This window comes from Muscardinus avellanarius (genome assembly GCF_963383645.1).
Source record: "Muscardinus avellanarius genome assembly, chromosome: 6".
Classification (NCBI taxonomy): domain Eukaryota; kingdom Metazoa; phylum Chordata; class Mammalia; order Rodentia; family Gliridae; genus Muscardinus; species Muscardinus avellanarius.
Genome location: NC_137791.1, coordinates 72,488,390 through 72,506,321, shown reverse-complemented (window position 1 = coordinate 72,506,321; position 17,932 = coordinate 72,488,390). Strand labels below are relative to the sequence as shown.

At 34.9% G+C, this 17,932-nt stretch overlaps 1 protein-coding gene across 2 annotated transcripts in view; it reads right to left on the bottom strand.

The window, feature by feature from the left end:
- PRKG2 (protein kinase cGMP-dependent 2) overlaps window positions 1-17,932 on the bottom strand; it is a gene marked incomplete at both ends in the record, with an annotated part of 95,912 nt that overhangs the window by 17,313 nt on the left and 60,667 nt on the right. For both annotated transcript variants that reach the window (XM_080697452.1, XM_080697453.1), the window contains 2 exons: window positions 15,116-15,257; window positions 17,834-17,923. In XM_080697452.1, the coding sequence (XP_080553578.1) occupies window positions 15,116-15,257; window positions 17,834-17,923 (232 nt within the window). The remainder of the gene's footprint in view (window positions 1-15,115; window positions 15,258-17,833; window positions 17,924-17,932) is intronic.

Here is a 17,932-nt window from a genome sequence, read left to right as displayed (position 1 = left end):
CAGCCCACTTTTTTTTTTATTTTCTCAAATTCTAGTATCTAAACAAAACTTTCAAGAGGGCTCTCTGGAAAAGTTGTACACAATTTTTTTTCTTTGTCTCTATTAAATTGCCATTTTTAAAGATGACCTGCATTAAGTTAAAGCTTAAAAACATTAAGCCTGAAAATATTTTAATAAAAGAGAAAATTTTAAGATACTTCCAAATCTGTAGCCATGATTGCATTATTCAGTAACAGAAAAATTAGCATTGTGGCTTACAGGAGCCAGTATCTGGTAAGCATGAGCTTTTTTCTCAGAAGTTTCTGCCTGGGTCAGTAAATTTGTCAGATATTGGTTCTCTCAGTCACATAAATATGGACACAGAATTACCAGTCTAATTAAGCCAGATGATTCATGGAGGCATGACATTCCAGAAAAATATTTATGTGGCATTTTAGGGCACTTTCTCTACCCAAGTCTAGACAAGGGTAAAATGGAATCTGTTTATTCTGTCTGCCAATGACCAAAGTTGGTTCAATGTCCTTCTGATACTCATGTCTATCCGTTAAACAGGCAACAAAAGGTGGCCTCCATGGAATGAACGCAAGTGTGTGACTGGCTCGGGTATTGGTGGATGGGCCTTTCCTAACAGTGTCTACTCTTTAGTGGGGTGTGGTGATTCAGCTGAAGGAGTCTTTAGTGGAAGGTGGGCAAGATGAAGTAAGACCTACATGCTCAAGGATGAACTGGAAAAGGCCTTTGAGGCTCAAGCCATGCCACCATCTCCTCAAAGCCTTCCTCCAATTACAGAATCAATTCGTCCCCCCATAAGTAAAATCCTGCAACACTGTTCATCTTCCAAAATTACATCCCTGGTGGCAGCACTGTCCAATTGGATGAGAATAAATCTGGCTCCTTGAGAAAAGACATCATATCTATTCATTTTGTTACCTACAGTATTTTTAATTATGGCAGATTTTTAACTTGGGTTTAGTGGGGGGGAAAAAAAGAAGAGATAACTGTTAACATCAATTTCAATACACTGAGGTCTATAAAGGTCACAGGTACTTGGAGAAACTGAGGCTTGAACCAGCTTCAAAAGGGAACCTTCTAAGCTGGGCTTGGTGGCTGGGCTGATTATACTTGTAATCTCAATACTTGGGAGGCTGAAACAGAAGGATCACAGGTTCACAGCCAGCCTCAAGTACTTAGGCCCCTCTGCAATTTAGTGAGACCTTGTTTCAAAATAAAGAATAAAAATAGGGCTAAGGGTGTAGTTCCAAGGTAGAATACCTCTGGGTTCAATCCCCAATACCTTCCCCCGCACCAAAAAAAAAAATTTTAAAAAATGGAACCTTCTCATTGCAGGTAAGTTTATGAGGAAGTAGAAGTTATTTAAGAGAGAAACAGTAGCTTATGTTAAGCACATCAATTAAAAAAAGCTCAACTATCACATAAATACAGCTTAAAATGATCTTCAACAAAATATGGTTAAAGCAGATGAGTATCTTTATTTTCCAAGTTAAGAAATACTTGATACAATTAAAATAATGTGGCATATATACAAGTTACAAAGCACAAGAATAAAAACACCCCTGTATTACCACTAGTTAAGAACCAGAAGAGAGCTAACATGGAAGCCAATACCGTCCTCCAAACAATCTCCATGCCCATTGCTAAGAGGTCACCATATTTGCATTTATCATTTGATTGCATCCATTTCTAATTTTAATAATCCTAAAGATAATACAAAGTTTTTTTTGCAGTACTGGGGATGGAACCCAGGGACACTGTGCCTCCGAGCTACACCCCCAGTCCTAGTTTTTAGTCTTTTTATTTTTAAAACAGGGCCCCACTGAGTTGCAAAGGGCCTTGCTAAGTAGCTGAGGCTGTCCATGAACTGCGGTCCTCCAGTCTCAGCCTTCGGAATGCTGGGATTACAAGCATGCGCCACCATGCCCAGCTCACAACTCTTTAAACTTTAGATAGATCTATTTTTGACAGATTACCTTTTCTTCAATTCAAGAATGTATTTAGGAATTTAATCCATCCCAAATTCCGTTTATTTTTACTGATATAACACCATTTAATTAATACTTTGGAATATTCTTTCCATTCTGCTATTGATGAATATTTGTGTTATTTCCATTTGTATACCACTGTAAAATTCTTCTATTGACATCACTTTTCATGTTTGCTAGTAGGTATGCATAAGAAAGCAAATTGGTCAAAGATGCAGTATCTTCAACTCTCCCAAGTATTACCAATGTATTTTCTAAAGGGATTATACTATATTTCCACCTTCTTCAGCAGAAGTGTATAAAGATTCCGATTTCCCTACGTCTTCACCATCATGTAATAAGAAAAAATTACTTTTCACCATCTGTGAGTATAAAGTCACTGTAGTTTAATCTTGAATTTCCTCCATTACTAATTAGTTTGACCTATAACATTATAATTAGTTCCTGCGTCCAAGTGAGCAATTTCTCTCCATCCTGTTTACTTTGTTTTCAGAAATGTCCTGGCTATTCATGGCCCTTAGTTTTACTACACTAATTTTACAATTGGATTTCTAAGCTTCTTCAAGACCTCTGCTAGGATTTCCACTGGAAGTATATTGAATCTATTGATCAACTCGGAATATTGACATTGTTAGGTTGCCGAGTCTGCCTGTTTTTAAACTTAGTGGATCTTTCTGAGTTAGGATAAATAATGCTAGCTACTGTGACATATATATTCAAGAACGTATAAACGTTTAAACTCTGATTTACTTCTTTCACACATAATGGTATTTTTTTAATTTCCTGAGCAGCAAACGGACCTCCTCCACACAATGATTCAGGAAGGATGCAGCCTTTTTCCATCTTAGGGCTCTGCCAATTTCAAATCAGTAGCGTTTGTTGGCGACAGAGCCAGAAATAGTGCACAGAAATCCGCTGCGGGAAATTTTTATGGGCTGGGTCTGTTAGTCGTGCAAATTACTTTTGCAACATCTTACTAACTAGAACTATACTACATACATAGTCACAGCTACTTGGGAAAAAGACTGAGATATGTTATCTAGCTCTGTAGCCAGGAAAAAGAGAGAATGAGAGACACTATTAATTTCGGTCTTTTAAATATCTTCTTGTAATTTTTATCGTTTTCTCAATAAAGCCCTTACACATTTTTGTTAGACTAGGCTTAGTTGCTGCTCTTGTCAATGGCATTTGTATTTGTATTTATCAACAATGCAACACACTGAGTGTTGGGATGTTGTTTTTGTTTTGTACTGGAGACTGAACGCAGGGGTATTCTACCACTGAGCTACACTCCAGTCTTTTATTTTTAACTTGGAAACAGGATCTCTCTAGGTTTTGAAGGTCTTGCTGAAGTTCCGAGGCTGTCCTTGAACATTAAATTCTCCTGTCCCAGCCTCCAAGTACTGGAATTACAGGCATGTGCCACCATGATTGGCTACAGTGACTTTTTAAAATGAATATACTTATATCATACAACCCTATTAAAAACTATCTACTTAATTCTAATACTCGTTGCTACCTTTTAAATTTATATAGCATTAACCGTATCATGTAGTAGGTTTTTTCACTTATTTTTCAGTGTGTCTTTGTTTCAGGGAGCACTGGGTTCAGGAATGTTCTACCTCTGAGATACACCCCTAGCCCTTTTCTAAATTTTTATTTCTTTGTTTTTAGAGGTTGCTACAAATCAAACCCAGGGCCTTACAGATGCTAGACAAATGTTTTTCTCACTTAACTACATCCCCACCCCACTATACTGTTTTTATTTTGGAATAGGGTCTTGCTAAGTTAACAATGCATTGGCTTGAACCTGCAATCCTCCTACCTCAGGCTTCCAAGTAGTGGGATTGCAGGAGTGAAACACTATACTTGGCTAAATCTGTCATTTAAGTTTATTTGAATCTTACTTCATTTGGTAGGACCTCCAATAAACTATTGAATAAAAGTGCATATATTACTACTTTTTTTTTTTTTTGCAGTACTGGGGATGGGACCCAGGGGCATTTACCTCTGAGCTACACCCCCAGCCCTATTTTTTTATTCTTTATTTTGAAACAGGGTCTCATTGAGTTGCAAAGGGCCTCACTAAGTACCTGAGGCTGTCCACAAACTGCGATCCCCCTGTCTTGGCCTCCCAAATGCTGTGATAACAAACGTGCATCAGCATGCACAGCTATTACTGATTTCTAAGAGAATACTCTTTAATGTTTAATAATTATGCACAGTATTTATTCTAAATTTTGTTAGGCATCTTTTATTGGATTAATAAAATTTATTTGTCTTTCCACTTTGCTAAGAGACTTTTGCATAACTGAATGCAGAACTGTATTAATATTTTTCTCTATAATTATTGAGGCAATTAATGTTTTATTTTACTCTTTTAAAGTGATAGTTTATTTTAATAGATTAAAACACTTTAAGATTTTATCTTTTTAGAGTAGTGAGTGAAATTAAGAGGAACGGTAGAGATTTTTTAATACACTTCTTGCTTCCACACATGCACGATCTTCCCCATTGTCCACATGGCCCAGCAGAGTGGCATACTCACTATAAAGTACACCTGTGATAACCATCAGAATCACTCAGAGTCCATACTTTACATTGGGCTTTACATTGGGATTCTTTTTTTTTTTTTAATACTGGATGGAACTCAGGGGCATTCTACTTCCGAGCTACACCTGCAGCCCTATTTTTATTTTTATTTTTTATTTTGAAACAGGGTCTCACTGAGTTGTAGAGGGCCTCACTAAGTAGCTGAGGCTGGCTAAAAACATGGGGTCCTCTCCTCTCAGCCTCTCAAGTACTGGGATTATAAGCATGCACCACCATGGCCAGCATTATTCTTTCTTAATATTGTATATTCCTTAGATTTAAACAAATGTATAATCTTATATATCCATCGTTAAATATTATACTAAGAATTTTGCCACCCTAAAGTATTGTTTGCTCATTCTTTTCCCATGTCCTAAACCTTGTCAACCTCTAATTTTTTCTTTTTCATTGTTTTTAATTTTTTGCTTTTTACAAAATCTGATAGTTGAAATAATACAGTATATAGCCTTTCCAGATTGGCTTTTACTTAGTAATATTCACTTAAGATTTCTCCATATCGTTTTATGGTTTGATAGTTCATCGAACAATAATCCTTTCTCAGATGTCTTTTAAAAAGAGCATTTTCTCCTAGACTGTGTCTTATATTCTTCTCTTGACATCTTCTTCCCAGAAGTTTAATGTCAACAAAATATAGCTTATCAATTATTTTTTCATAGATCATGGCCTTTGATATGTATCTAAAAAGTCACTGCCATAATCATGGTCATCTATTTATTCTACGTTATTTTTTTAGAAATTTTATAGCTTTGAATCTTACATTTATATCCATGATACACTTTAAGTTAATTTTTGTGAAGGGTGTACAGTGTGTGTCTAGGCCTTTCTTTTCTTTCTTTCTTCCTTCCTTCTTTCTGTTTTTTTGTATATGGGTATGCAGCATCATTTGTTGAATAGAGTATCTTTGTTTTACTATTACCTTTGCTTCTTTATCAAAGATAAGTTGACTCTATGCAGATTTATTTCTAGGAAATTTAAGCCTTTCTATTGATTATTTATTTGTGTATTCCTTCACCAATGTCACACTGTCTTCATTACTGTAGTTTTTTTTTTTTTTTTTTTTTTTTTTTTTTTTTTTTTTTTTTTTTTTTTTTTGGTGATACTGGGGATGGAACCCAGAGGCTTTCTACCTCCGAGCTAAACTCCCAGACCTATTTTATATTTATTTGGAAAGAGGGTCTCACAAAGTTGTTGAGAGCCTCACTAAGTAGCTGAGGCTGGCTTTGAACCTGTTCGATCCTCCTGTCTCAGCCTCCCAAGTGCGGGGATTACAAGTGTGTGCCACCACGCCCGGCATTACTGTAGTTTTGTAGGGTACATTGGCATCAGGCAGTGAAAGTTACCCAACTTTTCTCTCTTTCAGTATCGTGGTGGCCAATCTGGGTTCTTGCTTCCCCATCTAAACTATAGAATCAGTTTGTCAGTATTCACCAATAACTCAAAATAATACAATATGTAGATACTGAAATTTTCATTGGAATTGCATTGAATCTATATATCAATCTGGAAAGAAATAAAATCCTAAAGTCACTGAGTCTTTAATTCATAAATATGAAATATCTTCATTTAATTAGTCTTTCTTTGATATCTTTCATCAGACTCTTATAGTTTTCCTCACGTAGATTATGCACAATCTTGTTATATTTGAACCTAAATGTTTCACTTTGAAGAGTGCTAATACAAATAAATGGTATATTGTTGTTCATTTTAAATTTCATTTGTTAATTTGGTATATAGAAAAGCAACTGACTTTTATATATTAACTTTATATTTTATAAATTCACTCTAAGTGTTTATAGTTTCAGGAAATTTTGTTCATTCTTTCAGATTTTCTACATGGATAACTATGCCATGTGTGAACCAATAAGTATTTATTTCTTCCTTCTCACTCTCTATACCTTACATTTATCTCTTATTCCATTAACTAGGACTTCTAGTATGATATTGTCAAGGATTGGTGAGAAGGGACATACTTGGATTGTCTCTCATTTTAGTAAAAAAAAAAAAAGCTTCTAGTTGTCCACTGTTAGGTATGACACTTGCTGTAGGCTATTTTGTAGATATTCTTTATAAAATCAAGGAAGTTCCCTCTTTTCCTAGTTTACATTTTCTGTATTTATTGATATGATCATGTCATTTTTCTTTTAGCTTGTTGTGATAGATTACATATAATTCTTTTTACATATTGGATTCAATTTGCTAATATTTTGTTGTAGTTTTACATCTATGTTTGTCATTGATCTTTATCTGCAATATTCTTTTCTTGTAATGTCTTTGTCTCCTTTTTATATTAGGGAAAAGCTGGCCTTGTCAAAGGAGTTAAGGAGTACTTTCTCTGCTTTATCTTCTGAAAGACAATGTAGATAATGGTACAATTTCTTTCTTAAATGTTGGCTGGAATTCTCCAGTAAACATGTCTAAATCTGGTGTTTTCTCTTTTGAAAGATTATTAATTATTGATTCAATTTAAATAGGTAGGTGTATTTGGACTGCTTATTTCTTCTTTGACTTTTGACAGATTATGATTTACAAAGAATTAGTCCACTACATCTAGGTTATCAAATTTGTGGACAAAGAGCTGATTATAGTATTCCTTTATCATCCTTTCAATATCCACAAAGTCCGGTAGTAATACCCCTCTTTTATTTTTGGTATTAATCTGTGTCTGCTCTTTTTTTCTTCATCTTCTGGTTAGAGACCTACTGATTTTATTAATTTTTAAAGAACAAACTTTTGATTTAATTGATTCTTCTCTATTGATTTCTATTTTTAATTTTAATAATTTCTGTATAAATTATTATTCTGTTCTGCTTACTTTGTCATTTTTTCTAGATTTTTAAGATAGACACATATATGATTGATTTTTTAGTTGCTTTTCTAACATATTTGTCCAGTGCTACAGATTTCTCTACATGCTCTGCTTGGGCTGTGCTCCATAAATTTTAATCAGTTGTTTTCATTTTCATTTAGTTTAAAATATTTAAATTTTTGTTAGATTTCTTAACAGACTATGTATTACTTATAAGTGTGCTGCTTAGTTTCCATGTGTTTGGAAATTATTCAGTGATCTTCTGTTATTGATTTCCAGTTTAATTCCATGTGGTCTAAGAGTGGACATTGGTATATCTACATTCAGATATTCATATCTATATTCATATATAGATATGACTCTATACCACTTCACAGGTATGATAACAAAATAATCCTAATTCTTCTCTCCCTTCTCCTGTATGTAATATTGCCATTAATTTCAGTTATACAGAAAAGGATAATATGCTCTGATATTCCTATGTCTATGATTTAATATCTGACATTAATTTGGTTCAGAAATTCTCGGTCATTATTCTTTCAATGTTTCTGTTCTTTTTGCTCTATTTTCTGCTATTCAATTTCATTAATTTGCATTATCCCTTTTGCAGGTGGTGAATAGCACTGTTGTTTGTTTATTTGATTTTAGACTTTTCTCTCTGATTTTAAATTTTGGAGATTTCCATGGATATATCATCAAACCCAGAAATTGCTGTAAATAGACCTTTAGTAATGTGGTGGTAATTCATAGAAGGGGGGAAAATCATTCTTCAGGCCTGTGATTAGGTCTCAGTCTGCTAGTGGGCCTGGCCACTGGACTGTGAACTTTGAAAATACTCCTCAGTCTTTTCTACCGCCATAGGTGGGCAGGATAGCTAGCATGGGCTGCAGTTAGGTATTCCTCTTCCTCCAGGTCAATTAGGCTCTGATTAGATCCCACCAAGCTAGGTGCTAGCTAACTAGTTTCTCCTAAGGACACTTCTGGTGAAGAACAGAGCTCTTTGGCACATTTCAAATGATTCTTTTCCCCTTACCCTGATGGAAGTATGATATTATTTTTCTGTGATATTTACTATGAGAACCTAATAGAGCTCCTGGAGATGTAACTAACAAGCATGTGCTTACCCCATGACTGGGTCCCTCTGGAATTTTGAACTCTGTACTGAGCCTCTACCAACTCGTCCATTACCCTTCAGATTTCCCCACCCTGGCACATTCCCACGGATGTCCCACTCCTGTCTCTGTCCTGTAAGCTGTGACTCAGTCTGTCTCTACAGTCTTGGAGGCATCCGTTTTCCCTGTATTCTCACCTCTCTCTTACAGACCCAAGAAGAGTTGTTTTTTTTCAGTCTGCTCAGCTTTTCACTTTGTAGGTGAGAGTGGTAACTTCCATGCAGAACTGGGAAACAAGGCTTTTTTGATAGAATTTTTAATGTTAAACCTTGTTTACATCCCCAAGATATAGCCAACCTGGTTATGATATACTATGAATTTGTATTCACTGAAAGTCAGTCTGCTAATATTAGCAGCATACATGCACACATCACTCATTTAGCCTTTCTCCAAGTCCCTTCTCGTTCCTTCTCCTCTCTCTCCTTCTCATATTGGGCTTTGTGATTGACTTTGGTATGTTGACAAATATACATCATGTGCATTAGGGGGGTTCCCTTTCCCCCCTCCTACCTCCCTCAGTTATTTGCTCATCTAAGTTTTTCCTTCTTCATCTAGAGTTCCTCCTATGATCCATTTTTTCCCTAGCTTTCGCATATTAGAGAGAGTATCTGAATTTTTACTTTTTGTGACTGACTAATCTCACTTAGCATAATGAAGAGGGCATAGGTCTAACACTTCAACACTTAGGTACAGATAAAATTTTCTCAACAACCCCTAAAGGCACAAGAAATTAAAAGGAGGATCAATATTTGGGATTGCATTAAACTGAAGAACTTTTGTGCAGCAAAAAAATAAAAATAAAAAAAATAACAGGAACCTCAACAGAGAGCTGACAGAATGGGAGAAAAATTTTGAGAACTATTCCTCCAATAGAGGACTAATATCTAGAATATACAGAGAACTAAAAAAAACCCTCACCATTAAGAAAACAAATAACCCAATTAAAAACTGGCAAGTGAACTAAATAGACACTTCACAAAAGAAGAAATTCAAATGGCCAATAAATGTATAAAATGTTCAACATCATTAGCAATCAGAGAGACATAAGTCAAAACTACCCTGAGATATCACCTAACTCCAGCTAGAATGGCAAGCATTAAAAATACAGACAACAACAAATACTGACGAGGATGTGGAGAAGTGGGAACTCTAATACATTGTTGGTGGGATTGCAAATTAGTACCACTTTGGAAAACAACATGAAGGGTCCTCAGAAGAATAGGAACAAACCTACCATATGATCCAGCAATACCACTTCTGGGTATCTACCCAAAAGAATAGAAACAAACTACCAGACTAATTCATGTGTCTCTATGTTCATACCTGCACATTTCACAATTACCAAACAATGGAACCAGCCAAGATGTACATCAACAGATGAATGGATTACAAGACAACAGGATTTGTACACAATGGAATTTTACTCACCCATAAAGAATAAAATTAATTATGTCATTTGTAGCAAAATGAATGGAACTGGAGAACATTAATGCTAAGCTTGTTAATTTTTAACCTTTCTTGTACTCTAGCTATCACTTTAGTTGTAATTTACACCTGTAGATATGTAGTATATTATCTATTTTGAAACTGTTTTAAAATATTCATAAAACTTTTTCACTATTGAGTTATTTTGCAATAGCTTTACATTTCTACCAAGATGAGTTATGATTTTTGTTAGTGTTTTTATTACTGGGTTTTTTAATGAGTTCTATATTATTAGTGAACAAAAAGTATATGTTCCTATTTTGAAAGTGAAGGGGTCTGGCATGGTGGCACACAATTGTAATCCCAGTACTTGGGAGGCTGAGGCAAGAGGATTACAGGTTCATGGCCAGCCTCGGTTACTTAGTGAGACCTTGTTTCCAAATAAAAAATAGGGGTAAGGGTATAGCTCCTAGGCAGAATGTCCCTATGTTCCATCTCCAGTACAAGAAAGAAAGAAGAGAGGAAGGAAGGGAGAGATGGATGGAGGGATGAATATGAAAAGAGTAAAGGAGGAAGAAAAAAAAAGAAAAAATTGAGCAGAGAGCTGTCTCATTGACTGTCTCATTCTTACATGCTAATCAATATGCCTAGCATAGTTGCTGTCACAAGATATCATTAGAAAGCAGAGATCATAAAAACCAACAACAATATCAACATTTATTATGTTTTATTCTATATTTTCTTATGTAATACTCAATATAAGGAAGATTAATCTGCTTGGTTATCATCCTGTACAAAAATATCTAGGAAGACTTTGAACTTCAGCTGAGGCATATTACTCATAGAAGTTAATTTTGCAATCATATAGATTTTCTGATGGGTGGCAGCTGAGATTTACTGGATTACAACTATGTTTTCTCCTGAACAACTGCAAAAAGGCCAGTTATTACATGAATTCTGTACGGTCTCTGCTTTCCTTAGTATTATTAGGGATTTGTTCAATATAACCAAAAGGAGCCCTTAACCACCACCGCTTTCACCAGCTCTCCTTGGCATGGAAAATGGAGAAAAGTTTAAGAAATTAAGGTATAGGCAGGTAAGGGGTAATTATGCAAGAGTATTCATAATCTTTTAGTTCTTTAATCCATACTCCTGCAGTTTCTGATAAAGACAGCTTGGGTCCAGGAGGCTTGAAGAGAAAGGGTAGAATGAAATTTTCATCCTGCACCACAAACTCCTGGTGCATAATTCTCACGAAAAGGCACACTTTTATAACCTGCCAGAGATGCACGTCCAAATCCAGACCCATCTCGTTACAAAAATTTCCCAAGCTTTGCTTGTATTGATTTTGATGGAAAAAAGTCACTTTTCCTTGCTTGCCTTCATTAGATATCAGACCCCTCACAGACACTGATGCAGGGGAATGAAATGCTCATTATCAGAGTTTACAGAATGAGACCAAGGTCACCATACCCCACTGATTTTAATTTTGATGTACAGTAAGGTAAAGCAGGTTTCTTTTTTTCCACATATAAATATCCAGTTTCAACAATGCATTTTGAAAAGTTTAACCTTTTTTTTCTTGGTAACTGTACATATATCTGAACTTTATTCAACTAGATGGTGCTATTTTTCTGTCCTTACACCAATATCAAATTGTGTGATTATTATAGCTTCATATTATATTGTCCTATGTCAGAAAATAAAAATTCTTTAATTTTGTTCTTTTTTTACAAAGTGGTTATTAATTCTTTGAAACATTCATAAATTTCTATGTAAATTCTACAAAAAACCTTTTCTATTTCTAAACACTAGATGCTTAGATTTTGATTGTGATGACACTGAATCTGTAATGTATTTAGAAAAGAATGGACATCTTATCAAATATTAAGTTATATAATACAAGACATAGTATCTCAGTCATAGTTTGTAGTTCTCATTGTAAAGGTTTTATATGTTTTTACAGACTTATTTTATAATTATTGTCAAATTATCTTAATATATTTTATAATTTTTATAAGTATGATTTAATTTAGTTCTAATTTTTATTTTCAGTATATGAAAGTAGAAATTTTATTTGTATATTGGTTTTGTACCTGTAATCATGCTTTAATTTACTTATTTATTCTATTGCTACTTTGGTAGATTCTTTAGAATTTTCTAAATAAAAATTCATGTCGTCTACACATAATGACAGGTAACTTTCTAATCTTTGGCCTTTTGTTGCCCTTTCTTGGTTTATTTCATTGGCTGAGATCTTGGTTACAGCATTAAATACAAATAATAAGATCAGATATTCTTGCTTTGTTTATTATCTTATAGAAACATATTCAATAGTTCATTAGATATGATGTTAACCTAAAGCTTGTTCCTCATTTCTTATATACCAAGGAGTGCTTTCAAGTGAACAATTTGAACCGTTGTTTAAGTATGGATCTCACCCAGCATAGTGCCCTCCTGTAAGGCTTAAATATCTACTTTCTGCTTCTCTCCAATGCCTTCACACATGTGAAGAATCTAGTAAAAGCTATTCTATCATTAATAAAAATTTTATTGGATATTTAATTTTAATTATTATATTCTTAATTTTTAATAGATGTGTGTTTGGTTTTATCCAAACTTGTTAGATCTTTTCTGAAATTCTCTATTCTTTACTCATTTTTATCCCTCTCATACTTTAAAAACACATTAGATGCATTTATTGTATATTCTATAAGTGATTACTTCAATATATGATACATATGTGTTTGCTCATGCTGATTTTGTTTTGGCAACTAATGCTCATGGTAATCTTTTTTCATACATTTATTTTATTATATTTTATGTGAACTCATATTCTCTAAACTTTTATCTCTTTTGGTCCTAAGTTGAAAATACATTTTTTCCAGAGAAAATATACATTTATTCTTGAGAACTTGGGCATGCTACTAACCTGGGTCAATTTTTATTTAGATTCTACCTTGGATTTTTCATCCTTGAAAACTGAACACCCGGCCTCCATTAAGATCAGCCTGTGGCCAAGAATTCTTAGAGATGACTATACTAAGAGCCAATAACAAGAAAAGTATGTTTCCTTGCATTTACTCTGTCATTATAAATTTGATATTAGTCTCTTGTTTAATTTGAGAGTTTAATTTGTGTGGTTTCTGGCTGTATGAAATAATCTCAGATTCAACTCCCCCACAATGCCCAGGTACAAAGTATGGTCTTTTGTTCCCAGAAGATGCAGCTACTAAAATCAAATCTCTGGACCAGGTAGAGTTGCAGGTGCACACACGAGGACAGCTTTTTTCTACAGTGTTTGATCCTATTACCATTACCAAGCTTGGTTGTTATCTCCAGAGGAATTCTATACTGTCTTATAAACTCAGCCATGCATTTGTAATGCTAATTTCCATGCCTCATCTGACATTTTCAAACATTTTATAGCAAGAGTATTTCAAGATATTAGTAGAGCACCCAGCTAGAAGTATAAAAATTCAACATTTTATTTTTGCAGTACTGGGATGGAACCCAGGAGCATTCTACTTCCCATCCATATCCCCACTCCTATTTTTTATTCTTTATTTTGAAACAGGGTCGCTCTGAGTTGCAAAGGGTTTCACTAAGCGGTACCTGAGGCTGTCCATGAACTGTAATCCTCCTGTTTCAGCCTCCCATATGCTGAGATTATGACCATGTGCCACCACACCTGGCTAAATATTCAACAGTTATCACTAATATTTATTAGAAAATTTAGTTCTTACTCTTACTCTAAATGTAGGTATTTAGCAAATGAATTAGTATAGTGGATAACAATGGCTAACAGCAGATTCATTTACTTCTATGTCTATAAATACTGAATATGTCATCTGACTTGTTTTTCAAAAATAGCTATGAGAAGAAAAAGATGAATCTAATGGATAGGCTTCATCCCTCATAATGTTTTTACTTCTAGAATACTCCACCATGTTTCCATAAAGAACTGTAGGAGGCATAGCCGATGAAGGAATTGTGAATAATAGGAGTGATTGAAGCCTTCTGTCAGTGCCTCATCAATCCTCAAAGGTGTCTTTCATGGATAAAATGAAGCTTGAATGGATCAAAATGTTTCTTGGAAGCTAGCCAGATTTCACATGAAAGGACTTTTATTTTATTCCTTTCACCATTGGGAGAGATGTCACAGCAATTACACATAAAAAATTAAATTCCTAAGGCTAACTTTCACAGCTATAACATGTTGATGATAAAACCTTACAGACTGTTAAATAGATTAATTATAAAAGATTTAGCATAGCATCTTTACACAGTAACTGTTCAGTACACAATATAATTTTCTTCCACAATATTTCTGAGGTGGATAACTTTTAATATCTGTAAATATTCAGATATAGTTAATGAGGTTTTTTTTAGGAGCTATCAAAGTAGATCCAGGAAAACTCAGCCTTGGTCCCCATCCTGTGGAGTTCCTTACTTAGGCCCAAAGTGCCTTGGTTTCCCCTCAGTTATGACCCTTCAGTTATATTATCATTATTCATTAAAGCACTTTATGTGGCTAGTAACCCTTTATTCTTTTGTGTGATGTGCAAGGGAGTTCCTGTAAAGTATTGCTGGATAGCAAAGATGGGTATCAAGGAGCATGTAGTCTAATGCGAGCCTCAACCCTAGCTGCCCATTAGAATCACCTGGAAAGATTAAAAAACAAACTACCAATGGGTATATGCTTCTCTTTTCTCCCTAGATAGATACTGGATGTCTTGGGACAGGAGTCATCCTATCTTCTTTCCTTATTACTTATAGCCAGTCCCAATATGTAACCTGGATCAATTAAAACCGAGTTAAGATTATTAAACAAAAATACTAAAAAATCAAAATTAAAAAAAATTTCATTATGTGAACTTTCAGTAGGAGTCATAAATATGATTGAAATGTTAAGTTCCTATGCCCCAAAGAAAATACTCAAACATCGTTTCCAGTATTGAGTGTGCCAACTTCAGAGGCCATATCTCCCATAGTGAAACTAACAGCTGTCCCAAAATGAAAAAGGAAATGGTAACTGTTACACAACTTTGTTCTAAAAATATTTCATATGATACTCCAAGTGAAATATCTTGTCTTACCAATTTAAGGTAACCCTCCGCATCTAGAATTAAGTTTTCTGGCTTCAGGTCTCTGTAGATAATACCTAGTCGATGCAGGTAATCAAAGGCTTCAGTTACACAGGCAACACAGAATTTGGAGGTGGGTTCATCAAAACTGCCTCTGCAATAAAATAAGTTTCCTTCTTAGTTCCCTGGATACATGTTCTTGGCATCATTCTAGGTGTGAATTTTTGTATTAGCAAATTTATGTAATGCAAATATTTTGAGGAGCATCAACATCAAAATACATGAAATACATTTTATATTGCTAATGAATTAGGCCTTTTGCTGATTATAACGGAACCGGGGTGGTTGCATAATGCCAACCAGAATCACTCCACTACAATTAAAATATCAACATTCAAGCACTTGTTACTGGTACTCACACATGAACATATGAAGTAGAAAAGGAAAAAAAAAGTAGAAAAAAGAAAAAAAAGTAGAAAGATTATTTTAGACGTCTTCAGAATACACTGGAGAAAAATGCTACTATCTCAGTGGATCACTTGAAACAGACTTCTGTAATTTATTACTTGACTAAAAAATGGCTTCAAGTGGTCATTTCATTTCCTGTTTGTACAGTATCCAACAGTTACCCAGAAAGAAAGGGGAGCCATATGTTTTCCTTTTTATATTCCTTGATTTTTTTTATTAGTGTTGCCCTGTATCAGTATGGTGTGTAGCTATAAACAATGCAGTTTTTAAACATAGTAGTAAGCCGGGCGTGGTGGTGCACGCTTGTAATCCCCACACATGGGAGGCAGAGACAGGAGGATCGCGCAGGTTTGAAGCCAGCCACGTGCGCTGGCTTAGGAGACCCTGTTTCCAAATAAAAATGTAAAAATAGGTCTGGGAGTGTAGCCCGGAGGTAGAAGGGCTTCCAGGAACCCCAGTACCATCAAAAGAATAAATAAATAAAATAAACATAGTAGTGATTTGCCACAAGGTATAACAGCAAAGTGTGACTCTTAGAGTGAGAGAAACAGGGTTTAATTCCTGATTCCTTCACTCACTGTACCTTGAGCAACTTGTTTAACTGTTCTAAGCCTCCAGATCCATGCTTATAATATAAATTTTATACTTAATTAGCAAGGTGATTTTCAGAATTGAGAGCAGTACCTAAAAGGTATAGATTGAGATTTTCTAACTTGATTGTCACAATGGACCAGACATGAAAGGGACTAATAATGCCTTTATATTTATCTGATGAAGATTTCCTCACCCTTTCAGATCATCCCTATTTGAATCCATCCAACAAGTTATTCCTAACACATTTACCTTCTAATCAGATTGTCAAGTCTTTGCTTGCCTAGATCAGCAATTCTCAGCCACAAATGCACATGAAACAATCTATAGTTACATAACACACAGACTTAATGATTGCTAAGTATATATTTACGGCATAGCTTTTATAAGCAAAATAAATGAAAACATAATTAAGATGCACCAACCAGTGTGGAAAAAGAGAATTGCCTAAGAAAATTTTATACAAAAAAAAAAAAGTTCAGCCCTTTCGTAGATGAACCATATCCTCTGGCTTTAGGATCTACCATTGTTACTTTGTAGAAAGCTCCCCATGTGACAGTGACCTGCAGTCAGAGTTGAGAATCTCTGTCCCAGGAAAATTAGGTCTAATACCAATCCACCCTCCCATTCCCTCTTCCGCTGTCCTTATCTCCCACTCAGATTTTTGTGTTCATAGTCCAGAATCCCAGCACTAAGCCAGCTTTCCTGCTTTGTCTTCTCCTGCCTCTCTGCCTCTCCAAATTTTTGTCATCTTTAGAGTTTAGTTCAAAATCTTCCTTTCACGTTAAGGTTTTTTTTTTTTCCTCTTCCTCCTAAGAGCTACTACATGCCACACTCATTTCCTACTTCATTAAAAATTGCCATTTTCTTTGTAATTATTTAGTTTTTTGACTAAAGTTTTCTTTTTAGTTGTGGGGATTGAACCCAGGGATGTTCTACCATGAACTACACCCCTTTTTATTTTGAAACAGGGTCTCACCAAGTTACCTAGACTAGCCTCAAACTTATAATCTGCCTGTCTCAGCCTTCCAAGTGATGGGACTACAGGAGTGCATCACCAAATTAATGAAATGTTTTCAAATCACAAAATTTCCCCAAATAAATTCTAAACTTGTTAAGAAAATGTTTGTACACTTTAGTCTTTTGATAGAGCAACATTGTCTAGAAAACCTGCATCTTGTCTACTATGGAATCTTCCAGACAGGCAGTGCTTAAGACACATACCTGTGGTTTTGATTGTGCGGAAACCATACTTTTGGTAAAATTGACCCTTTGTACACATCTTACTTGGCTTTTCAGTGAGGGCTTAACCACTTCCCACCACACCTCCTTTTTTTTCAAGGCTGGGAATCAGAAACATCTGAGTTCATACCCTGACTCTGCTTCGTACTAGCCCTGTGACGTTGGATATTGCCCCTTCTCTCTAAGCTCAGGATTCTTTGCTCCCTTAAAGAGAAATGACAATTACTATTTTACAGAGTTCATATTGATACTTTTGGAAAGTTAACTAATAAAATACCACAGTTACTATTTATTTTAGCAAGCAATAATATCTTCTTATAATAATTTCCTAATAATGTCCTTCATGCCTCTTTAAATGATCATAAACACAGCATCCTCTAGACCAGATGTGGGTAGATAAGAGCTATGCTTATAACACCTCTTCATTACCTGTCCCTTAATATACTCCACAGCTCCCCACCTAAGCAGGCCTCTAGAAGCATGTATACATATTTATTGTCCTTGAAAGTTCTGTATAACCTGTGCAGA